Source organism: Hemicordylus capensis, chromosome 1, assembly GCF_027244095.1.
Source record: "Hemicordylus capensis ecotype Gifberg chromosome 1, rHemCap1.1.pri, whole genome shotgun sequence".
Taxonomy (NCBI): Eukaryota; Metazoa; Chordata; class Lepidosauria; order Squamata; family Cordylidae; genus Hemicordylus; species Hemicordylus capensis.
Genome location: NC_069657.1, coordinates 66,492,445 through 66,519,179, shown reverse-complemented (window position 1 = coordinate 66,519,179; position 26,735 = coordinate 66,492,445). Strand labels below are relative to the sequence as shown.

The window sequence follows — 26,735 nt, the reverse complement described above, 5'->3', positions numbered from 1 at the left end:
GGAAGAGAATGGGAAAGCCACACCCACAGAGCTTCAGACCATGTCTATTTTTTTTTTCTACTTCTGAAGCTAAGGATGTTTCCCCCTCTAAAAAAAAAAAAAAATGTTTGTATTCACATTACAGAATGGTATTCCAGAGCCTAGAATTTGCATCTTTAGAAATGCTTGTGTAATACCTGTTTAAGGGTAATAGAGCCCATGGGATGTTTTAAGAGCCATAGTTCTTGAATTAAACAAAACACTTCCTGGGATATTATACAGTATGTACTTATATTAAAACTTTCAATTCCTGTCTTGATACGGCACTCCAGGAGTTAATTTTCTAAAATGAAAAATGGCTTATGTCTACTTTGGTTTCGGACTGCTCCATTCTACTAGACCACATACTCTTTGCAATTTGAGAACAGATGGAAAATTAAAGAAAACAATGATAATAAAGTTCTTTTTTTCTTAAACAACAGAAAGAAAGACTACGTCAGAAAGAAGCCAATGTGACCACCAACTGAAAGAAGACACATGAAAATAATGACAGTGTGACTTAATACTTTGCATGATGCTTCACCCTGCCTATTCCCTTGGGAGCACCTTATTTTAGATGTTATGAAGTTTTGTTTTGCTCTTCTCTTCTGAGACAATCCACAAAATACTTCTCAATCTCTTGGCTTGTACAGAAGAGGGAACACTAAGACGTTTGTTTACATGGGAATTATGAAGGGTTTTGTATAACTCTCCCTTATGTGGCTTAAATGCAGCTCTTTTTTTAAAGGTTATTTGAAGTACTCTATGCAAAATGCACTAATGTAGAAGAGAGCAAAATCAGGATTTTAGTGAATTAAGTAGCTTTATGTGACATGCCACAGAAGTGTGTGTTGGCTCATATAAGCCTCATGTACTCTTCGTTGGTAGACTACAGGATTTACTGAGTGCAAGTTCTATTTCAAATGATTTTGATAGTATCCAAAGGATTAGCTTTATCTTCTCAAATGCGATTGAAAGTTAGGTGTATCAGATGTATTCTGTATTATATTACAATTATTTTTATAGGAACCTTAGTCTATGCCATAGAAGCAGATATACTATTTTTGCACATTTTATTGTGGAGTCAAAATATTTTATCCTACTGAATAAGTTGTAGATAATGTAACCCAGTGCATTCATTCATATTCTGTGGGTTGGTTGGTTGGTTTTTGTTTCTCCTTATAGTCTCCATATTGTCTAATGGCAAAAGAAGTTTCCCTGTCAACATGAGGTCAAGTTAGCAACATTCAAAAATACTTTATTTAGGCTAAGTAGCCTAGCTCAGAACATGTATCTCCATAAAGTCATATAGTTATCCTTCATCTATACCAAAGTCATTTCTTCATAGCACTTTGGTCTAAACAGTGGGCTACATGATGCACAATTTGCTCTCAGTGCTAAGGGCGCACCAGGGCTGTTGCACAACTACAAAGGCAGCCCCAGCAGCGTAGCGCTGGGGATGCTATGCACTGACTAAAGAAATAATGGAAAAGAGCGCTACACTGTGCTACCCAGAAGTGCTTTAAAGTCTCTACACAGCATCCTCAGCACTGAACTGTTGGAGATGCTTTTGAAGTTGCACAATAGCCCCAGCACACCTTTAATGTCAAGTGACTGTGCATCATGTAGCCCCTTGATTTTTAGAATATGTTTATGTCATCATAGTCATCATCATCATATCATCAGCACATGTACAGCATATATATGTTAATTATTCACTCTAGTATACAGACTTTGATTAGAAAGATTGATCTCTTATTGCATTAGTGCTGTATTGTGGTACAGTAGCAACTCACTGTTGCTACAGTAATCTCTGTCTATAGAGATTCTAATTCGGAATCTCTATCAAATGAATCAAAATCTCTCTTTATTTATTATTTATTTATTTATTCGATTTCTATACTGCCCTTCCAAAAATGACTCAGGGTGGTTTAAACAGAGAAATAATAAATAATTGAGATGGATCCCTGTCCCCAAAGGGCTCACAATCTAAAATAGATAGACACCAGCAACAGTCTGGGGGTGGATAGGGGTGCTGGGGGTGTATAGGGCCAGTTGGTCTCCCCCTGCTAAATTAAGAGAATCACCACCTTTGCCAAGTTAGCAGGGGAACTCTTGCCTAAACTATAATGTCAGGGGTCACAGAAGCAGGCCCTTGCAATAAGTAAGTAAGCAGGTAAAATAAAATTCTGCATGCTCAAAAGTAATTAGAAATAGGACAACAAATAGTTGACTCAGCAGCTGAAAAAATGTGTACCAAGACAAAAATTATCAGAGTTCTGTTTCTCAGAGGAAACTCTAGAACAGGGTTTCTCAATGTGTGGATCCCCAGATGTTATTGGATTTCAACTCCCATAATCCCCAGCCCCAGTGGCCTTTGGTTGGGAATTCTGGGAGCTGAAGTCCAATTACATCTGGGGACCCACATGTTGAGAATCCCTGCTCTAGAAACTCTGGCCCACAATATGGGATGGCACTTGATCCCACATTGCTGGCCAGAATTCACCCACATACAAGCATACTCTCTTCCTTGATCTTTTCACTTTTACCTGCTGCTTCTACCATAGGATATCTTTTACGTATCTTTAAGCAGGTGCCTGTGCTCCTTATTCCTTAATCAGATCTGTTGTGCACAGTTGGAAGCACAAGTTAGTGTCAGGGATGTCCCAATTCAGTGCCTGAAGTGTCCCAATTCAGGCATGGACCCTGAATGCCCCCATCCTCCAGAGATGACAGGGAGAAGCTGTTTGATCAGTTTCCATTAATAGTGCAGCCTATAATGGTGATGCAATTGTCCTTGAACTCCATGTATAATAAAGGCAATGATTGGTGTGGCCTGAAATCCCTTGCACTTGTAGAATGCAGGGACTCATCATATCCCTAAAGTAAATCCGGTGTAGATATACCTTGAGTCTCCTCCCACCATAATCAATACCACTTCTTTTGTTGGGATATATCCTTCTTTCCCATGACTTTGGCTTTGTTGCTACATTGGGTTTCATGCCACTCCTCTTCTTTTAATGACATGAGAGTGAATTTTCCTGATGCCTCTCTTCATCTGGAAAAGAAATGTAGACACATCTACTCAGCCAAGTAAATCTGAATTAAGGTATATTATTCCAACAGCAGTGATAAAATTAACATATCCATAAATAATCCGGTGAAATAACCAGAGAAAGATACACAGACCATAGAAGAAAGGAAAATATTACACCTGCAGGATAAATAAAGAGCAGCCAGAATGAGTAAAAGGTCTAGGCAGAGTTGATAGGAGTGAGTGCATGGTTCTTAAATGTAGCTTCTCACTTTTTATTGAAATTAGTGTAGTTGTTAACAGCTTATTTGAAAGACTTAATGTATAGGTCCCCATTTATACTATCCTAGCATAATTAAAGGTTCTAAAATAACACATTTTTATGCCTGCCGTTTGATAGGCTAAAGTTTCAGAAAAGGCTAAAGTTTAAACTATCCTGAATAAGGAACAATTGTAGACATTTTCAGTGCAGTTATTGAAATCCTAGTTATTTCCCTTTTAGTTGGACATTTGAAATATCCCATCACATAGCCTTCCCAGTTTTCATTTTGAAGAAAAGAAGATTCCAAATTTTGAATCTGTTTGCACTGAAGCAGCAGAACAGGAAAAGTGTTGCATCATAAAAGATGCAAAACAAAGGAGCAACAAAGTCTAGAAAAGCCAAATATCATAGATCAACAGTAGGCATACCGGTGGTGATAAAACTTCTATGAGGTCCTGTTGAGGTTTGGTGACATGCATCTGACTAAAAGAGAATGTGAAAAAACATTACAATGGGATTATGTAGTAAATATATATGTGTGCAAAAGATAACGTTCAATTTAATGTTCAACTTATATTAGCAGCTACACTACCTTTAGATCAACTGAGACTTGGACCAATTAATTTATTCTTTCACAAGAGCTTCCGTATGCTTTCACTAAAATCGGTGAAGTCTTTTCAGTTAAATAGTGCACTGAAATGCAAGTGGACAATACTCATGAGTGACTTATTTGAGAGTATTAATACTGGTACTATTTGCTGGTCTCAAATTGATATGCTAGCAGTGAAAAGGCATTAGTAACATAGACTTGTATTGTACTACAGATTTTATAGGAACTGGACCAAAAGACTGGAAAGTGCAAGAGTTGCATTTGGAAACTGTGTTATGTAAATATTACATAGGAAGAAAATACAATAAATAAGGCTGTTTAGCACCTACTTCATAATCCTGCAGCCAACCCAGTATTAAGCATTTTTAAGTCCCACTTTTTTGAACTGGAGATATGTAAGACATTCTTATCTCCCATTGGAAATAATTTGACTTATAAGTACTTAACTGTGGTTGGATTGTGTTAGCTGAGTTTTAGCTGTGTTCTCCTTACTTCCTTGCAGGATCTTAAAGATGCAGGGAAGAAAAAGTAATTTGTAAATTATGCCAAAGGTGAAGCAATCCTCTGTTCAATGCAGTTACTTTCTACTATGGATATATGACAATTAGCCATGTTTAGTCAGAAATCTTAATAAAAAGTCAATATCACAGAAATACAAATACCCAAGTGCATGTGTTTATATTTTGGAATGGAGGGGGGAAACTGCTGCTACTCCTACTAATATGTATATGTTGCTTTTCTACCAAAGTTCTCAAAGTGGTTTACATAGAAAAATAAAGAAAGAAGATGGTTCCCTATCCCCAAAGGGCTCATAATTTAAAAAGAAATATAAGGTAGGCACCAGCAACAGCCGCTGGAGGGAAGCTGTGCTGTAGTTTGATAGGGCTAGTTGCTCTCCCCTACTAAGTACTGTATAAGAGCATCACCACTTTAAAAAGCCCCTCTTTGCTCAGTTAGCAGGGGATACCCTGTATTCTTGTTATTTTGTAAAGCTTTTGGAATGGAGTCATTTATTTTGCATCTCTTAAGGATATTCTAATAATCTAAATTAAATGGACTTGGATCCAAATAATCCACTGCATAAGAGGAAGGCACTTCTGGTCATGTGTGGGGTCTCACATCTTTCCCCTGTCCATCAGCAAGTTGCCCATACTTCTTAAAAACTGACTTTAGAGGTTTAGAGGTTGAATCCTCCAAAGCAACTTGGAGGGCATAGGGACTGCAACATGAGGAATCCGCCACACACACCCCACAAGGGGAAGTCTCTTTTGCTTGCACAGCAGTATCTTTGTATTCCAGGCATTCTATTTTATTATTCTGATAATGAATGTATGAAATATTAAAATGGCTTTGTCGTGGACAACCTGTCTTTTTTTATCCTGTACTTTTGAGAGTATAAATTTATAATCTTTATGTATAAGAATATACTTATAGAATTTGCAAATGATATATTTGAAGCAATATAACAGAGGTGTAAATAAACCTGTGAGTCAGTGAATGTAGAAGCTTAATTATACTGGAACTGCTGTGATAGCAAGGTGGCAGAAATATGAAAGATCAAAACATGTACCTTTTGATTTTTCTCTTGTAAACAGAGTATGTGCAAAGTATTTTTAAAAATTAGTTATGTATTAAATACTCATGAAGGGGATTGTGAAATAATGATCTGCATAATTTGTGTATGTTGTCTTGGTCAATTTTTATTGGAAAGGCAGCAACTCTAAAGGAGAAAATTTACTATTGACTTGCACCCATGTTGAAAGAGCCATGAGTGCTCAGAGACTACATGTGTTCATGTGGGATCCCCCTACACCTTTCAGTGGAAAGAGCCAATCATTGTACACAAAGAAATGTGCATATGGAAGCCTACCTTCCATTTAAATAAATATTGAAACCATTCTAGATGGAAGTGATCCATGTTTGCTTTAAATTTGTCCCATATCATTTTAAAATGATATGGAGGTTATTCACACAATCAAAAACTGTGTTCTACCTGGGTAGGAGGAAAACCTGGGTAGAAGTGATTGTGTAAGGAAAAACTACCCAGGTTTTCCTGCTATCTTGCTACCACACAAACAAAAACCAGGGGCACACACAGCTCCCAAACCTGGGCAGAACACAGTCTTTGATTGTGTGAATGACCTTATAATATAGTTTGAGATGTTTGGAGGTGATTTTGGAGATTAATCTAGTCATCTACCATTGCTGAAATTCCCTTTAGACGTTAAAAGTCTCTTGGCAAGTTATTTGGTTATTCAGGTAGTTCCTCTTGATTTGCTGTCCTGTTGCAAGAAGAACCCATTCTCTATTCATCCTCTTTCTAGCAGCTTTAGATGATCAGCAGTGGTGCAAGCAGTTAAGTGATGTCCTGTTCTTGTCAGCTGAGATGTAGCTAGGTGGCTGTGCCCCTCATCAGAAAAATTCCATTTATTGCTTTTTGATAAGTATCGATGATGCAGGGCAAGAAGAGATTCTCCCCCTTTATGCCCCCCCACCCCCAGAGTTAAGAAAGCTTATTTTTAGGCATATGTACTGCATAAGGCTAGGGAAGAACCTTTGCCATGCCACTGAAGAGCTAGAGTAATCTGAAGTAGGGGTGTTCACAAATCAAATTCTGTAATTAAATTTGAGGTAAAATTGAATCACAGAATTATCAGATTGACTTGTAGAACAGCTGGCTGGACTGTCTGTCTCAACGAATCACCCTTGAATCACCAAAATCTGTTCAGGTGGTTTGAGTGCCATTTTGGAGGCCATTTTGCTGGGAAAATGGGCTTCAAAATGGCACTTTCCCCCTGGGAAAGATAGTCTACCAATTGAGCTCGGCCGGTAAGTCTGCCCTCCACTCTGGACTTCATACATCTGCCCACCTCAGAGAACTGGTCTACCCTGGTAGACCAGTTCTGCAAGGCAGACAGCTCTGCCAAACCCTATTTGTAGACCAGCTCTCCTGTTTTTCCAGGGGGAGCTGGTCCTCCCTTGGGGTTGGTGGGTAGACCAGTGCTCCACTCTGAACTTACCATGTCTGCCCACCTAGTTCAGTCCATCAAAGTGGGAAAACACTAAGTTCAAAGTGGAGGGCTGGTCTACCCGCCAACCTCAATTGGTGGATAGCGCTCTCCAGGAAAAAGCACAATTTTGAGGCCCATTTCCCCAGCAAAATGGGCCTCAACATGACATTTGAATAACCTGAATTGATTGGGGTTGATAGATAGATACTTTATTTATGGCCACTGGCCAAAACAAAACAAAAACACAAACAATAAACATTATTCCAGCATTCAGCATTAACTTAATCATTAACTTTAGCATCGATCAATGAACTACAAATTCTAATTGTGATGTAACAAAACTTTGCTACAACATGAAAGATGCAGAGTGCATTATCTAGTAAAAATTTCACCAGCAAGTCGTCCAATTGATGTTGAAACCTAGAAAGAAGTGTCAGAATCAAATGACATCTATAGAATCTACAGCGTATAGAATAGAATATAGAATATTACTATAGAATATTACTATAGAATCTACAGCGTTGTAAAATATGAGCTATTGATTCAGGTTCACCCAAACCACAAGGGCATAAGCGAGCCTCCAGGGGTAGATGTTGAAGTCTCCCCATTAGTATAGCTGAAGGAAAGGCATTAAAGCGTGCTCTTGAAAAAGACCAGCGGAACTTTCTGACAGTTATGGTGGACAAATATGAAGCCAGAAAAAAACCCAAAAGTTTATTTGTAATCATTACCAGCCAAATAGGCCAGGGTGTAGCCGAAAGAAACCTAGGCACAAGTCCCACTGGCTGGATGTGGAGCTTCAGCCAGTAGGAAATAATCTGCAACCATGCCCTGGTCTCAATCCTCCACAACCCAGCCTCCTGTCATAGTGTCAGGAGTGCATTAGGGGTGCATCTAGGTGTACCAAAAAGTGCTCTTAGAAAACTCACATAAAACTATCAAAGGGGCCCAATTGAATTCCATACAAAAGTTGCGGTACAGTTTTAGCGAGGAACAATTTAATGGTGGCAGGAATATGTCCTCCGCCCTGTGCGTGGTGAAATCTCAGAATAGCTACCATGCTTCGTTGAGCCAAATCAGAAACCATTCTAGCATGAGCGTGTTGCCTGTTGTTATATTGAACTATCACACTAAGATATTTGATTTGTTCGACTTGATGTCCCCCAACAATCCATCTAAAACTCTTAGCTTTATTGTTAAAGCAAACTATTTTCGTTTTGGAATAATTGATGACAAGATGTTCCTCCTGACAATGTATTGCCAAAGCCCCCAGAGCTCTCATAAGATCTGATCTAGTTTGGAAAAGAATCACTGCATCGTCAGCATACATCAATAGTGGCAGCCTTCTGTTTGCTAATATAGGGGCAAAAGTATCCAATTCCTGTAAATGTTTAATTAAATCATTTACATAAAATTAAATAGAAAAGGTGCAAGTATGTACCCTTGTCTCACACCTTTTGTAGTTGGAATTGCTTTAGATAAGTGACCAGTAGAGTTCAAATGAACACAGATAGATGAGTTCTCGTGTAATTTATAAAGTAACAATAAAAGCCGCTTATCAATTGATGTATTAGCCAATTTTGCCCACAATATATTTCTAGAAATAGAATCAAAGGCTGAACGAAAGTCAACAAATGCAGCAAAAAGTGATCCTTTACCCAAGGAGATGTACTTTTCAATAAGATGTTGCAGGATTAAACAATGATCTATAACTGATCTGCCCTGTCTAAAGCCAGCTTGCTCATCTTCTAATAAACCTTCCTGGTCCAGCCAGGAGCATAATTTTATGCATAGATGTTTCACATATAATTTGCTTATTGGTCTGTAGTTGAATGGATCTCTTTTCCCTTTCTTGAAAATCGGGCCAACAATAGCCATACCCCAGTCCTTTGGGATGTGGGCCGTCTGATTGATGTAAGTAAATAAAGCAGCTAGCACAGGAGCCCACCAGTCAACATGATCCTTCAGAAGATCAGAAGGAATAAAGTCATTTCCTGGGGCTTTCCCGCCTTTAAGTTGGGAAATCAGTTGCTTGATCTCTTGAGGAGATACAGCAGGCCACTGGGGCAAACCTCCTAAAGGTAGATCCAAGCAGAAATGTGCACTCTGATCAGTATATAGACACGCAAAGTGAGACTCCCAAATTTCCACTGGGATTAAAAAATCCCTGTTGTCACTGGGAGAATTGGCAGAGGCAGAAACTAGCCTCCAAAAACCCACTGAATCCTTATTCTTGACTGTATTAAGAAGCAATAGCCAATTTTCCTGCATAGAGGCTTTTTTTCTTGCTCCTCAAGAGCACCTTATAGGCTTTCTTTTTCTTAGCTAGTTCCAGTTTCAATAGGAGGGTTGGATTATTTTTAAACTGAACAGAAAAAGAGACCAAATCCCTTTTTGCTACTATACAATCCTGATCAAACCATTTTGGGGGTGTCTAGATCTGCGAGAAGGATAGACATGACATGTTCTAGTCAAAAATGGTTTCAAGCATTGTACAAGCACATCATAGGCAGGGAGAACAGAGGCGTAACTATAGGGGGGGCAGGGGGGCACGTGCCCCGGGCGCCATCTTTTCTGGTCACATGGGGGGCGCCGCCATGACAAATTTTTTTTTAATTTTTTGTTAGTTTTTGTTAATACAAATGTTTCCTGCTCAGTGCAGCAGCGCTGCAGCAGTCAAGGGAGCACATCGGCGCCCCCTCCCCCACGAGCGGTCCCTTCCGCGCCGCCCACATCCCCCCCCCATTGCTTTGCTGGCACCTGGTGGCCAGTGAGTTGGCGGCGGCGGGCGCTTGTGAGGAAAAACCTAAGTATAATGTAGTATGTTGGGGGGGTGGCACGGGGGGCACCATTTCAGTGCTTGCCCCGGGCGCCGTTTTCCCTAGTTACGCCTCTGAGGGAGAATCAAAGGAGCACCTTGATTACTCAAGATTCTAGCATGTATCTCTATTCTGGCCTTAGAATTAAGCCATCCACAAACAGCTTGCTCAGACTGTTTGTTCCATTTTACTCTAATCAGCCCAGAGCAAGCAGAAGAACTTGAAGATAAAGAGCTAGAAGTTCCATGACTGGTCTGTAAATTTACAAATCAGAGTAAGTGGGTAATGGTCACTTCCAGGTCTAGCTATAACCCTAAACTCTATCTTCACAACTAGGTCACAAGTAACCACAAAATAATCAATAGTAGAGAATCTAATACCCGAACAGAAAGTAAATTGGCCCGGGCAATTTTCAGGAGCAGCTCCGTTCAGGATGATCAGATCTAAATTATGGGCCATCTGTACCAAACATAACCCTGTGAAATTTCCAATGGGGTCTAGAGAGAGACTTATGGGGAGACAAGAGTTTGTGTTTCGTGAGGGAGGCCATAAAAAGAACTTCATACAATGAAGCATTATCTGGCCCCAATCTCGCATTACAGTCCCCTCCAATTATCAAAGAAGCGGTTGGATAAACCAAAACCAACTGCAAAATATAGGCTTCCACTTCCCTCATTGTTGTTCAATTTCTGCATAAAGATAATGAGGGGGCAAATACAAATTAACACAGAGTAATTAGAAATTCTTGTTGGTTATCAACACAGCCACAACCCATCTGTGTGAGAAAGGTAATTTCTCAACCTGCACCTCCAAAAGGGAAGAGACAAATAACCCAAGACCCCCTATTGGTCTACCACCTTTAGGGCTCAAGACAGCTGATGTCATAAAGGAACAATAATTGGGAATTTGAAATTCATCATTCATCCAAGTCTCCTGAAGGAATATAATATCAAAAGAAGAAATAAATTTTTGAAAATCACAGTCGAAAATTTTCGCAGACCACCCTCTTACATTCCATGAGAGCAGTAATAATTTTTGCTGCTGGCAATTATTACCAGATAATTGTCAATTGATAAAATTGACCTGTGGGACCAGCCCTCCCAGATCCAGCACGTCAGACGTAAGATTGTCAACACAGTGATGATCTATCAAATCCAGCCCAGCAGTTGTTTGAAATAACACAGAACTTCCATGAAAGGATTGATCCATCTGGGACTGCAGTAGTTCCAACGACTCATTCTCTGGCATATTGTATGTAGGCATAGGTGAGGAATAAGCTGGCAGGACCTCAGAAATCGATGAATCCACACGCTGAAGAGGCGATAATAAAGCATCCAGCTTGTCAAAATGCGTTGAATCAGGGGTAATTTGCTTTGAGCCTGAATTCAGCCCTCTATTTTGAGGGTGATACAATTCAAAGTCGAATCTGTGAATTATCCCCGATTCAACCCTAATCTATTCAAACTCAAATTGATTTGCACACCCATAATCTGGAGTAACGCCCTGGATTTGGACTATGAGGACCATATTGCATATGTTCAATAAGCAATTGTTCGAAGTTTCTCCTGAATATGTCCATATCCATATATGTTGTGTTCTCATCCTTGGTTTATTTTTATTTATTTGTTTGTTTTGTTTATTTATTTGTCATATGTTTGTGTGTGTGTGTGTTGTACACAATTTAAAACATGACAAATATAAAACAGAAAAAAACTATTTCACAGAATAAAAGCAGTTAAAACAACATCACAGGATAAAAACAATTAAGCAGTTTAAAATTAATTTCATTTAAAAGTCTGGGAAAACAGGTGTGTCTTGAGGGTCTTTTTAATAGTAGTCAGAGATGTAGATGATCTTGTTTTGACAAGGAGCATATTCCAAAGACCTGGGACAGCCACAGAGAAGGCCCGGTCTCGAATCGCCACCTAACGAACTGGTGGGAACCTAACTGGACTTCCCCAGATGTTTTTAATAGGTGGCAGGGTTCATGACAAAGATACTGCTATATTTGAAATCTTTTCTCTTTTGTTCATATTCTCAATACATGATGATCAAAACTGGATGAAACTGAAGGCCAAATGTACTTGGTAAAATGACCTCCTTTCAGTTGTGTTTGGGAAATCTTTAGCTTTTTAAAAGTCTATTATTATTAAGTCTTGATTGTTTTTAAGTCTATCAAGACATACTACATTGTGACCTCCTGCTGCAGTCTCACAACACTCCATCCCATGTTGGGAAACACTGCTGTAACTACTTCTAGTGGGTGGGTATATCTGGAGAACCCTTTAATGGGACTCCCAGCTTTATTGAACTACACAACCTAAGATAGTCTAGAGGTGATGCCTAATCCCAGATTGAACATGGAACCCGTTAATGGGAAATTACACAGCTCTGTGCCAAAGTTGTTTGGAATGTATACTAATAACTTTGCCCAGTGTTGCTGTTACCATAGCTCCTTTTACAGTATTGTTATAGCAATCAACTCTCTTGTTGGTGAGTTCTGGTAGTTGTGTTTAGTCTGAGAAGAATTTCTTGTCCCAAGTCCATTAACATTTCTGTTATTCAAGGCCCATTTCTAGAGTGTTTGGTTTATTTAAATTTTACTGACAGTAGCACTGGAAGAGGATCAGAATGGAACATAAACAATTGCTAGTTCCTTCTTCTGTTCTGCATGTTTATATTCTGATACTTGAGTATCCTGTGGAGGATTGGAAAAGTTGTTATATTCTACTTCTAAGCTGATAAGTTTAAAAATGCCATGGTACCTTGAGCCTGAGGGGTAATTCTTCCCAGCTGAATTGGTATGTGGAGGTTATGGGGTAAGAGGGTCCATGCAGAGTTTGGCACATGGTGAAAGCAATTATGTAACAGCTTCTCCACATACCACACAAGAGCTTCATTCAACACACCACTGCTCAGTCATTCAACACACCACTGCTCAAATACAGTTTTGGCAACTGTAGCAATGCTGTGGCGAATGTGGGTTGAAATGTAATCTGAGTATGTGGTGAAACAAGCATACAGCCATTTTACCATGTGTCAGATTCTACATGGATATAGTTAACCAAGACATCCTCAGTCATCAACTTAATGATGTCTTTGGCTGGTTTCTTATGTAATCAAGTGCCAGGATACATCTTTTTCCTGCCTGACATAGATTGACACAGCCACTTGTCTGGAAACTAGGCAAGATTCTACTTTTGATTATATTCGTTTTTATTGGTGAAAGGTCATGCAAGCTTTCAAGTGATCGCAGAACTCCTTATCCGGTAGAAAAGAAGTCATTAGTTCTGTTTCAGAATTAATGCAAACTATAAACTGCATACTAATAGGTTGAGTAGATTTTTTTGGTTGCTTTGGCCATTGCAGATATATAATGGACTAAACAAGTGATGGCATGAGAAATGTGTGAATGCATCTGTCTTATTTTGTTTGGTGGTGGTTCTGCTAAAAGCATTCCCAGAGACGCCCAATTTAGATCAAGGATGTGGCACAAGGGGAGGGAGAATTTAACGCTCCCCCCCCGTAATACTGTGGCATTTATCCAGCTGCTGTTAGCCACAGAGAGGAAAACATGCCTGCACAATATGGATGCCTGTATGTTTACCCTTTTGCAATTATATCAGCTCTGGGAGTGTGTTTGTGATGAGCATTGGGAAATAAGCATAAGGGAGAAGGGAAAGCCTCCCTCCCTGCCCCTTACATGACTCTGATTCTAATCCCCAAACTTGCATTTAGTTTAAAAATAGATAAATAATCATGACAGAAGCAGTGACGTAACTGGCCAGAGCTGGCATGAGGCAACAGCTCATGTCTAGTGAAGGGCCCACCTGACCTGGACAACTTCTGAAATGTCCACTCCTGCTGCTGCTGCTGCTGCTCCGCCTCCATTTTCAATGTTTCATGCCCCACTCCCCTGGGAAATTTATGGGAAATTTATTTTCTATAATTTAATTTATGGAAAATTAAAAATTGTGTTTTTGAGAGGAGTGCTGCCACTGTTTTTGCCCACCATAATCCAGGGCCCAATTGAGAGATTTACTGGTCTGTAGTGGGTAGCAGGTGCAGCAGAGGATGTTCTTCCTTCAATACTGCTACCCTTTCAGTAGTACATACTAGAGTTTAGCATACTAATTATTAAACCGAGGTTTGTGCACAGGTTCAGAACTGAACCGTTTTGGACAAGGTCCAAACCGGTTCAGCAGCAAGTGGGGGGCAGCAAGCAAGACCTTTAAAGAGGAGCAGAGCAGGTCCATACCTGCTCTCTGCCACTGCATGCAGCTTCCTGCTGTGATGGCGCTTCCCCCAAGAACCTGTGTGCGTCACCAGGACACACATGGCATCCACACATGTGCTGGTGCAATTTGCGTGGTCAGCAGGGTGATGCTCCATTTTGATTCATGAAGACATAATATTATCAACGACGTTGTGAAGATTTAGTACTATCTGTGCTACAGAACTAAGCACATATAAAACTATCTTTTGTATTAGCTTGCAAACTTGCAGTATCTTTCACAAACAGGTCTAATACATGGCATCTCAGCTCATCACTGTAGATTGGTTTCTTATGAAAACACTTTGTTCTGGAATGACTTTATACTGCTTCAAGGAAGCAGTATAACATTCCTTTCATTGTAGGAGTGCCATACCATTGCCCAGAAGCAGGTCTAAGTCATTTCACAGCAGCCCCATCACTACACTCTTGGAGCTGCCTTTCAAGTTGAGCAGAAGCCCTGGCAAATCCTGGAGAGTTACCTGCCATGTCGGCCACTTAAATTACCAACAGCTTGATCATGTTGCTCCTTCAACCCTTTTTTGCTCTGAGCACTGTAAAGCCTGACCAATAATGTGTAATATAATTTCTTCCAGCATATATTCATTCTGTGGAACAAACATGGCTGCTTATACTCTCATCATAAAATAACTACTCTACCCATTAATTTTTCACTAGGCCAGAATAATTGCTTCTTACTATGGAACTACCCAGTGTAGTATTCAGAAGCTCTCTGGTGGACTACTCAGCAGTGTGGAATATTCTACAGTTTAGAATACTGTCTGTATACATTTTCAGTAAGGCATATTGAAACTTGTGGGGGGTTGTTTCCCATGCTAAACACAGGACTAAAAGCAGATAAATTGCTCCATAAGGACTCCTCTGTTTCCAAAAGGTTTTATCAAGCCACACTAAATAGCTTTTAAAAATAGTGTTCTTTGCCACTCTTCATTTGGAGCAAGTCAAATTGGGTTTCCTTCTGCATTGTATCTTTAATTCATGCTTCTAGTCATCAGACTGCCTGCTCTACAAACTATTATTTGTGTAAAAAAATGTAACTACTTCAGTTTTTAAGGTGTTTTTTAAAGCAAATACCCCTAAACCACAATACCAAACCATCCAGAAGAGAGAGTGCCAAATATGCAAAGATCTTTCACAATGTAGAACAAGTTACCTTTCCCCTCTATTGTTACTACCACATATGAGCTCATAAGCAATTACACCATTTTCCCCCAGACAGATTTCTGATTAAATTTTTCTCATACTTGACTCATTGTCAACTACTTAGACGCTTCATTAAAAAATGTAGAACATGGTATCTGAAGCTTGTTAGAGGATCCAGTTGTGCATAATGTGTGCACATTTTATTTGGGTATACTCCTTTATTGGCTCAGGGACATGTTTTTGCAGGATCCAGGCTGATGGAGACATTGCAAATACGACTGAATAATCGTCCCATACGGAAGAAAGTAAATAGCACCTCAGTGAGGAGGCCAGCTATACCTGTTATTAAAGGTGGCAGTCTGGACTGTGAAGATAATTGGTCTGATGGCATAAATAATGGAAGCAACAGTGAGAACGGGAAAGGTCGTCACTCAGTGGTAGAACACATGCTTTGCATGCAAAGTATCCCAGTCCTGGATTTCTTGGCAATCAATTTCATGCGATGACCCCTGGTTCTAGTGTTGAGAGAGAAATTTCTCTGTATCAGTGTTCTCCACACCATGCATGATTTTATAGACCTCTATCATGTCTCCCTGCAGTCATCTTTTTCCCAAACTAAAAAGCCCCAGGTGTTGTAGCCTTGCCTTGTAAGGAAGGTGCTCTAGGTCCCTGATCATTTTGGTTGCCCTCTTCTGTACCTTCTCCAGTTCTATACTTGCCTTTATGAGGTAAGGTGACCAGAACTGTACACAGTACTCCAACTGTGGCTGCACCATAGTTTTGTATAAGGGCATTATAATATTACCAGTTTTATTTCCAGTCACCTTTCTAATGATTCCAAGCATAGTATTGGCCTTTTTCTCAGTCGACACTGTGAATGAGCTATCCACCACAACCCCAAGATCCCTCTCCTGGACAGCTCAGACCCCATCAGCATATATGTGAAGTTGGGGTTTTACACTCCAGTATACACAGGCTTTTAATTAGAATTAAATTTAATAACTGTTTTATGCTACTGTTTTTATTTCTGTTTTATGCTACTGTTTTAATTGTTTTATGTATTTTAATCTGTGCTGGTTTTTAAATATTGTTTTAAATTTTGTACATCGCCTAGAGATCAGGTGGTATAAAAATACGATAAATAAATACATAAATAATAAAATATACATCACGTTACACTTGCTAACACTGAACCGCATTTGCGATTTTGTTACCCATTCCCCCAGTTTGGAGAGATCTTTTTGGAGCTCCTCACAGTCTTGTGAATTTCACTACCCTAAATCATTTGGTGTCATCTGCAAATTTGGCCACCTCACTGCTTACTCCTACTTCTAGATCATTTATGAATAAATTAAAAAGCACCAGTTCCAGTATAGATCCCTGCAGGACACCACTTCTTACTTCCCTACATTTAGAGAACTGTCCATTTATACCTACCTTTTGTTTTCTGTCCTTCAACCAGTTGCCAGTCCAGACATGAATCTTATCCCATGACTACTAAGTTTTCTCAAGAGTCTTTGCAGGGGCGTAACTACCATTAGGCAAGGGGAGGCAGCTGCCTGAGGGCTCCCACACCTCGAGGGGCCCCCCAGAGGCAAGTCACATGACTCCCCAACACCCGCAGAGCTTTGGTGCAGTGGAAAAGCCAACCCCAAGTTTGGAGCAAAGGCGGCATGCATGCAGCAAAGTCCTTGTCTGCAGAAGCAACTCTGAGCCGGGAGCGCTCTTCCCCATGGGAGGGTGGAGGGACGGGGTTAAAGCAAGGGAGCGGAGTTTTCTAGAGAAGCTGGCATAAAGGGGATGCGAGTGTGAGAGCACTATATGTTGTGGTGTGTGTGTGTATCAGCGAGGGGCCCATTTTAAAATTTTGTCTCTGGGCCCACTCCAGCCTTGTTACGCCCCTAAGTCTTTGATGAGGAATTTCAAAGCTTTTCAAAAACTTTTTGAAAGTCCTAGAATAATATGTCAACTGGATCACCTTTATCCACACATCTGTGGACACTCTCAAAGAACTCAAAATGTTTCGTGACACAAGATATACCTTTGCAGAAGCCATGCTGGTTCTCCTTCAGCAGGGCCTGTTTTCCTATACGCTTTGAGAATATATCTTTGAAAATGCCTGCCATCAGTTTGCCTGGAACAGACATTAAGCTAACTGACCTGTAATTTCCTGGATTCCCCTGGATCCCTTTTTAAAATTGGTGTTACATTAGCTACTTTCCAGTCCTCCAATACAGAGCTTGATTGTAGGGATGTTATGTTTTTTGCAAAAATGTCAACAATTTCACATTTGAATTCTTTAAGGACTCTCAGACAGATGCCATCTGGCTCTGGCTATTCATTAATTTTTAATTTTTCCAGACAGTTTAGAACGTCATCTCTCATCACCTCAATCTGATTCAGTTCTTCAGTTCTGTCCCCGAGAAGCTCAGTTAAGGCACAGGTATACGCTCAGTATCCTCTGCTGTGAAGACAGATGCAAAGAACTCATTTTGCTTCTCTGCAGTCTCCATATCCTTCTTAATAATCCCTTTCACTCCATCATCTAACAGTCCAACTATCTGCCTGTCAGGTTTCCTGCTTCTGATGTATTTAAAGAAGCTTTTGTTATTCCCATTGGTGCTTTTAGCTAGATGTTCCTCAAACTCTCTTTTCGCCTCCCTTATTGTCTCTTCTGCCAGAATTTGTGTTCCTTTCTGTTCTCTTCATTTGGGCAGATCTTTCAGTTTCTGAAGGAAGTCTTCTTCCCCTTTATAACTTCATTGACTTTACTTGCTAGCCATGCTGAATTGACTTTACTTGTTAGACATCTTCCCACACTTGGTGATACATTTCCTCCTTTTTGGTAAACATTTTAACTGGCCTTCTATTATTGTGGTTTTAAGTAAGCTCTATGCATTCTGGAGCAAAATGACTCTCCTGATTTTTCCCTTTCAGATTTCACCAAACTCCTTATTTTAGTGAAGTTTCCTCTTCTGAAATTCAAAGTGTCTGTGTTAGGCCTCCTTGGCAATTCTCTCCTCGCATGTATGCGGAATTTGATCACACCATGGTCTCTGTTCCCTAAAGATTCCATGACACTAACATATCACACCAGGTGCTGGGCACCACTCAGGATTAAGTCTAAGGTTGCCTTCTCTCTGGTTGGTTCCATGACCAACTGTTCTAAGGCACAATCATTCAGTGTATCTAGAAATCTGGCCCCTTTGTCATTACATGACTGTGAATTTACCCTGTCTATGTATGGTAATTGAAGTCACCCATTATTACAGCTCTATCTCTCCTTGACACCTCCCTGATTTCTTTCTGCAACTCCCAGTCACTGTCAGCATTTTTGGCAGTAGGGTGAAAGCCCCAGTAGAACATTTCCTTTCAGGCCTTGTATTGTCACCAACAGAGTTTCTGTGAAGAACTCCAGTCTTCCTAGGTTTTCTAGCTTGTCAGATTCTATCCCTTCTTTAACATACAGTGCTACTTCACCCCCAGTTTGCCCCTCCCTGTCCTTTCTATAGGGTTTATATCCAGGAATAACCATGTCCCAGTGGTACTCACTGTTCCACCATGTTTGCGTTATGCCAACTATATCTATGTTTTCATTAGTAACCAAGCACTCCAGCTTCCCATCTTGGCTTGGAGGCTTCTAGCATTGCCATATAAGCACCAATACGCTGAATCTCTTACCTGGGGCATGCTATCTTTCTTTTGGCCATTTGATCTCTTTGACCAGCTAGCACAGCCTTCTGTCTGCTTTACTCTGTCCCCTTCAGGTTTATCTGAAGCATTTACACCCTCACACCTTAAGTGATGGCATTTGCCAAACCAGATACTGCCTGTCTGCTATCCCCCAGACATCATTTTAAAAGCTACTCTGTGATCTTTTTTATTTTAAATGCCAACAGTCTGGTTCCACCTTAGTTCAAGGTGGAGCCCATCTTTTTTGTTTTATCCCAAAATGTATCCCAGTGCCTAACAAATCTAAACCTTTCCTCCCGGCACCAATGTCTCAACCATGAATTGAGACCCCTCAGCTCAGCTTGTCTCTCTGGCCCTGGGTGTAGAACAGGTAGCATTTCAGAGAATGCTACCTTGGGGTTCTGGACTCAATTTGCTACCCAGCAGTCTAAATTTGGCTTCCAGGACCTCCCAACTGCATTTCCCAACACTGTCGGTGCCAATGTGCACCACAACAGCAAACTTCTTCCCAGTACTGCCTAACAGCCTATCTAGATGCCATGTGGTGTATTCAGTCTTTGCAGCAGGCTGGCAAGTTACTGTGCAGTCTACATATGCATCACAGACCCATCTCTCTATACACATAATGATCAAGTCACCCACTACTAGGAGGAAACACACACACCTGGGAATATCTTGAGTATTTCCCTCTTCCTCGGAAATAAGTCCTCCTTCTCCAAAACTTTCATTCTCCCCAACAGCAGAGGAGCCATCAGCCTGAGAGTGGGATGCCTCCATTACGTCCCTGAAAGTCTTGTTCATGTACCCCTCTGACTCTTTGAGCTTCTCCAGATCAGCCACCTTGTCTTTGAGGGAACAAACCTGTTCTCTAAGAGCCAGGAGCTCCTTGCACCAAGCACACACACACAACTTCAGCCCATCAAGCAGATTGCAACTCTTTGTGCAATACACTGGGAAGCACTCTCTCCCCTGCTGGCATTCTGTCATCATGACTGGTTTTGTTGGTTGTTTAGAGTATTTTGGAGATTGTTAATTTGAAAGTCAGGTTTTAGTTGGAATTGTCAGCTATTAAACAGTTCATACCTTATTTTCTGATAATATAAAGGAGGAAATAGTACTTACTTACCTTCTCCTCCCGCTGGGCTGCTTGTGATCAAGGGGGCTCCTTTCAAGTTCCCCCACACACTTCCCTGCAAAACTCCTGTAAACCTGTTTGCTAATTCTAGTTTGCTAAGCTCTGGTCACTAAGTTCCATAAATATATCAAATATAATTTATATATTTATTGGCTAGATGGTGCCCAATAGTTTTACTTTCTCTTGAAGGAAAAATGTAATCGAAATGTAAGACTTGGAAATACCCTTTTGCAACAGATTTCAGCATCTGAAATGTCTTGTTGATGTGAAACCTGGATGCTTTTAAGCATATCACAATCTATATGAAGTTCCTTTGTGAGCACAGTAAAACTCCTTTGTGAGCACAGTTCCCGACCTTCCCATGCCCTTAAAACTCCTTCCAAACAAGCTTCTATGTCCAAAACAGGGAGCACTTGAGGTATGTCAAATGAATGTAAGTTGATTGTAATGTAATTCTGACATTACAAAAACGATTTCTCTTCTAACCCCTTACAGTAAAGAGTCCAGTTAAAAGCCTGTGTGTGGACTTGGAGATCCTCACTCTACTTAACTCTGAGGAGAAGTCCACTAGTGTAAACTGTGGCCAAGGCTTTAGTCAATCATTTGGGACAACATCATGGCTAAAATATTTTAAGAATGTGTTATTAAAGTGCTTTTATCAAGGCTTTCTGCAACTTGATAGTAATTCATTAGTGAATACAAATGGGTTTCTTTCTCACTGACATCTGCAGGATAGATCAGCCTATACAGAATCATCTTTTTCTTTGGTATGCAATAAACACATTCCTCTGTGCTTGAATCAATACACATCAGAAACAACCTTTCCCAATTTACCTGTTATAGAAACCACAGACATCGCAAGGAGGCCAATAAAAGATTGATATTTCCTCTTGAGGGAACATCAGCAACCAACAATTGTGTTGTACAGCAGTAGCTCTCTTAGGATATGGGGTGGACAGAGTGTGTGTGTGAGAATGGAAGTGTGCCATGAGGCTGAGGGTTGCAGCCAGCTTGCCTGCTTTATGACCCACCTTTCAACCAGAACCCTAGCACTGGTGCAAGTATATAACTTGAGGCCCTCATGCCAATACTGGCTTGTGATCCCAGCACAAAGCAACTACTGATGCTACTACGCCAGCACCATTGAATCCCTGCCTTGGCATTGTAGTGAAATGTGATCTTACCAAGGGGAGGGGTTAAAGGCCTTATAAGGAGTGGGAGTGTAATGCAAGGGGTGTGTGGCTGTGTGCGCTCTTGTTCTGGAGACCTGCAGCTCAAGCAGAGTTAAAACAATTGTTTCAACTGAGTCCTCACATCATTACTTTTATTATCTCTATCAATAGGAATATACTATGGAATAACTTTAGTGGCATAACTATGGCACTAAACAAGTAAGCAGCTCAGGAAAGGTTTCCCTGGCCCCCTTCTGCATTATCCTATAGCCTGTTTAGGAGGCAGTGGGATTTCTTACTACTGTATAATAAGGCAGGACTGCAGAGGCAATAACTAGATCTCACATTAGCCTTGGTGGTGCAAGCCATGGAGCGCAAATGCAATGCAGCAGCTAGCATGAGATAATTAAATGCCTGTTTGCACTTGTCTGTCCAGGGTGGGATGACTACAGCATCAAGTGGTGACTTCCATGTCTGAATGATGAATCACAGGTTAAATAACACTGATAGAGTTTGGGCAGGAAAATGCCTGGATTGGGAAGGATTAAGCAGCCCCTCCCTTGCCATAGCTGTGTGCCATGTCTAGTTTAGACCTAAGCTGGTAAATCAAAAGCAGATTTAAAAGATTTGAAGCTTAATACAATGTCATTCCATATAGCCGGGGGTATGAAATCTAGACTCTTCAGGCCTGTTTTTGAGATTTCAGAAGCAGGATGGCAATTCTTGTGTAATTGTGTAATCCAGACTATTACACTGATAGCAGAGGTTCATGTGATATGAAATAAATATGAGTTTACAGTGTATCTGAGCTCGGACAAAAGTACTTTTAGTACATGTGAAGAGTTTAAATAGAGAGAGACTAGCACACTTGACTCTCCTGTACAACAGGCATTATACAGTCATTAAAAGCATGGCAAGTGATCCAGGAAGTCACTGCAGGCATAAAGGAAATTAGTCACGTCATTAGCTCTAGTGTGTTTGCTTTTTTGGTGTAAATGGAATGTGTGATCTGGATTAGGACCATGCCAGGCAGGCTTTAAGCCTACCCTTTGCTGCAGTCCCGACTTGCATCACCCCTCCCTGCATGTGCTGAAGCTCCCTGGCTTCAATGAAAGCATTTTTTCTTGTGTAAATTAGGGATGTGTGAACAAGTTCGATTCTAAACCAATTCGACATCGAACTGGTTCGGTTCATGGCTCAATATCGGACTGAACCCCGGCCTGTTCGGGGTGTTCTAAGTTAAAAAATATTTTTTTAAAAAAAAACCCACAAGAACTCGCTGCAGCCACTCCAAGGCTGCAGGGGCGCACAGTGACTTCTACCCAGGTTTTCTTCTTACCTTGCTTCCACACAACCAAAAATTGGGAGCATATACAGCTGCCAAACCTGGGTAGAACACAGCTTTTGATTGTGTGAATAGTATCTGATTTGGATGTGCTTCTTCAACTCAGAACTTTAGCAGGCAAAAATGTGGAAGTGCAAGAACAGTGGCTGAGAGAAGGAATCATTATGCCCTGAGGAGTTTTATGTGCCAACATTTCTTCTGCCCCATGTGATCTCAGCCACTTGTATCCAGACTATGACTCTCTGCTTCTGCTGCACACACAGATGAGTGATCATCACAGCATGTTGCATAGATGGTTACATGACCTTCAGAGATCAGAGGTATCCAATAAACACACACAAGACCTTTCAGGGAGGAGACACTGTATGTAACAATTTGAAATCTCTTGAGAAGTGACAATTTACCTTACCATGAGGATACTGCGATCTTCACAGTGTTGAAGGTTATTATGACATGGTGGTATTGTAAACTCTTGGTGCATGGATGCAAATGTGGAGGACTACATGTTAGATGCTTATAACATGCAGAATAACAATGATATTTTCCCTACTGGAGCATGTTTCTTTCAGAAATGAAGTCTCCCAAATATTAAAGTGCTAATTGTCTTATGCTAAGTTTTTCTTTACAATGATGTTCCATGTATTTCTTTTAAGTAGGTGAACATCTGATTTTATTGGAAATTTCAAGAAGAGTTAAATTTGTAAAAATGCTTTTATTTTTCAAAGAAAGATTTATGGGACCATTGCTTGTAAATAATAGAATATATTTTCCATAATATCGTTATGTATTTTTATATGATAAATATCTAGCTTCTACCATGTAGATTTCTGTTTTCAAATATCTAGATACTATGTTTTACAAATCCTCATGTAGTGAAAATTTTGCTGCATAATTACACACACACACACACACACACACACACACACACACACTTGACCTTGTGGATGAAAATATATAGTTTGCATATTTCATTGAATTTGAAGATATTTTAATAATCACTGCTTTCATGAATGGCTGATCTACTTTTCATGTTCATAGACTGTAATTCTATTCATTGTTATAACACCTTGTTCCTGTTGATCACAGCTTTCTAATCTGATAGCTTTCCCAATCAACATTATACCTTTCAAAACATGTAATTTTAATTGCTGTGCTGTCAAACATTCATATATTAAAAACCCAAACTGTAAAATATTGCTGTGCATATTTGTGGCCTTCAGTCATTTAACTTTCATTTGTAATTGACCCCAGTTTGCTGGCATTAACTTGGAGTATCCACAATATATATATTTTTTAAAGTTGTGTATGCACTTCAAGCACAACACAGGTCTTTAAACATCATTTTCGTGAGGGCTTTTGAGAATTAGAGACATCTATAATGATAAGAAAAAACCAGGTCCCTAATTGCTATCATATAATCTAAGTTACAGTACATATACTATTTGAAATTATGTCATATCACATGAAGCAATTAAGAAATATTTGCCTGTTTTTCAAAGTAATTTGGAATGCAGAGGCATGAATGAGGCTGCACATGGAAGAATGCAAGTCTGATGTGATTAGCTTTTTCGGAGAACAAACCTCAAAATGACTAACCTAGTCAATTTGCCTTCAGTATAATATGTTGTTTTTCCTGAAAAAATTTTCTTAATATTTCAGACCCACCAACAGATCTGAATAAAATTATTAATGCTGGCTACAAAATAGTCTGTATTACCAAATAATCTATGGTTAGTTCCAAGGATGGTTTGATGTTGTTACTATTTTTTCAAAGTTCTGTATTATTTTTTGAAAACCCAGTTAAAGTCTTAGCAACTATCCCACTACCCAAAGACTATGGAGAGATCATTGCAAGAGTGGATTCTTTTTGAAAGTTCTTATTTTAACCTACCTAGTCATTGAAGCTGCCTAATCATTTGTTCATGTATTAATCAGCATAATTGTATGCAGCCTAATCATATGCTAATTTACTCAGAAGCAAATCCCACTGAGCTTACTTCAGAGTAAGTGTATGGTTGTAGACTTACTGCTGGAATCAAACACTCTACGTTTGCAGATCATATGTAGACAAACTGAATACAATTTCAAGCTTTTCCATGATAAGTCGCCATTCTTTTGCGGTAGGGAAGGCAAGAAGCTTTTTAGCACTGGTTACAGCTACAGTTATGACTATGACTGCATTTTGCTGAAAATGGATAGTTTTTTTAAAAAAAATAAACTCCGGTTTTCTTTGTCTTATGGTAGGAGTTAGCAATGTGGTGCCCAGTCCCCATGTACATTGTTGTTCTACTGTTTGTTTGGGGAGGAAAAGTGAATGTATGGTTCACGCCTTAACCTTGTCAAGTTCTGACCTCAAAAGCTCAGATTGACACCATACAAATGCTGAAAGGAAAGGCCACAGCCAAAATTAATCATAAACATTAACCATAAAATATTACTGTTGACCTTGCCAAGTGGCAGACCTCTAGGAATAACATCCTGCTTCTTAAGAAAATAACATCCCTCTCCAACTGAGAAGAGCAGACGGTCTCGCCTATGCGTGACGGACATGCTGACCTTTTGCCTCAGGGAGCAACATCCAGTTCTAACAAAAAGGGTAAGAGGCACTCTGGGTTTCAAGTGACTGATGTTCTGCCCCAAACATGTCCTTGTTTAAACTTCAGTTGCACTTCCTTCCAGGGTCAGCTCTTCCCTTGGATACAGTGGACCATAGCTTGATACATAATTCATACACTAGGGGTTCTCAAACATGAGTCCCCAGATGTGGTTGGACTTCAACTCCCATAATCCTCCAGGCACAATGGCCAAAGACTATTGCTACTGGGGATTATGGGAATTGAAGTCCAGCCAGATCTAGGGACCCAAGTTTGAGAACCCTTGTCATACATAATCGGCAAACGGGAGCACTCATAGCTGCTGAATTAGGCTTCTCCTGTCCTAATTATGATCGTGGGAACTGCCCTAGTACCAGGCTGCTACATTCCTCTACATCAGGGACACAATTTATCGTGGCTGAGAATGATGGGAGTTGTCGTTCAGCAACATCTGGTGGACCACAGGTTGAAAACCCCTACTCTACATCATCAAACTTGGCAAACCATTAAAAAAAAATTAGATATGTATGAGAAAGTAGAAACGGGCCCAGACATTAGTGTACTTTGCCTGCTTTTTTCAGGAAGAAATCAGATGTTAGCTCTCAAATTAATTAGTAGAATATTCAGAGCCTTTTACTGATGACAAACTTTCCCAAACTATCATTTACTGTGAGTCAGTAATTGTGTGGTATGTGTTGGCTGAAACAAAGATAACACCGCAGAAATATATAAAACAATGCGTGACAATTAAGATAAAAGATCTATAGCAGCTGATACTTTCCAATGAAGGGAATCAATTAATACGTCTTTCAACTCTTACCCTCTAATATTATTTAATGTACTCTTTTAGCTTTCAATAATCTCAATGCAAGATGAAAGGTTTACAAGAAGCTGTGCTACACATGCTGCAAATATCCTCATATGCAACACAACCAGTCTTTTTATTATATGAAGAAAATTGATGATTGCCTGCTCATTTACTCATTTACTTATAATGCACAGAAACCTGAATGGGGTTCTAATCAGATCTTTTTGCAAAAGGGCTTAACAATTTGACACTTTTGATGCCACCTCAGTCACCAATATTTAGAAATCTGTCTTTTGTAAAGCCTTTTAAAAGCATTAGAATGTAGAAATCAAAGAGACAATAAATTTTAAACCAATCTTATTGTCTGCAGCCTAAAGTGTTATTAAGATCAAAGTGAAGCAAACATCTGGCATTTGCTTTGCTACAAAAAATTAGACCCAATCATCTACCATTGCTTGGGTCTTGTGATCCAGTCACCAAGTTATCTCCATCAAATGTGCTTTCCTTGTTCTTTGATAGCTCTAATTTTGCAAAGTCTAACCTTTTCATACATCTGGATTGAAAACAAAGAAAACAATAGCATCTAAAATAGATATTTCATATTTTAGCTCTATTTTTTCAGTCCCAAGCAAACGTTTAGTTATCTAATGAAATTTTGTAAGTGGAACTGTAAAAGTTCTACCTACTTACTTAATTAATTAAAGCATCCCATTTCTAGACAACTAGTACATTAGCCTGTTGCAGCAAGAATTTATTTAAAACTTTTTGAATCACTCCTGAATTCTGAGCTATGAGCC

The 26,735-nt window shown here is 39.8% G+C and overlaps 1 protein-coding gene across 2 annotated transcripts in view; it reads left to right on the top strand.

Moving 5' to 3' along the window:
* Nucleotides 1–5,422, top strand: part of FMN1 (formin 1) — a 180,254-nt gene extending 174,832 nt beyond the window's left edge. For both annotated transcript variants that reach the window (XM_053285241.1, XM_053285240.1), the window contains one exon: nucleotides 462–5,422. In XM_053285241.1, coding sequence (XP_053141216.1) covers nucleotides 462–506 — 45 coding nt within the window. In that variant the 3' untranslated portion in view covers nucleotides 507–5,422. The remainder of the gene's footprint in view (nucleotides 1–461) is intronic.
* The last annotated feature ends 21,313 nt before the right edge of the window (nucleotides 5,423–26,735 follow it).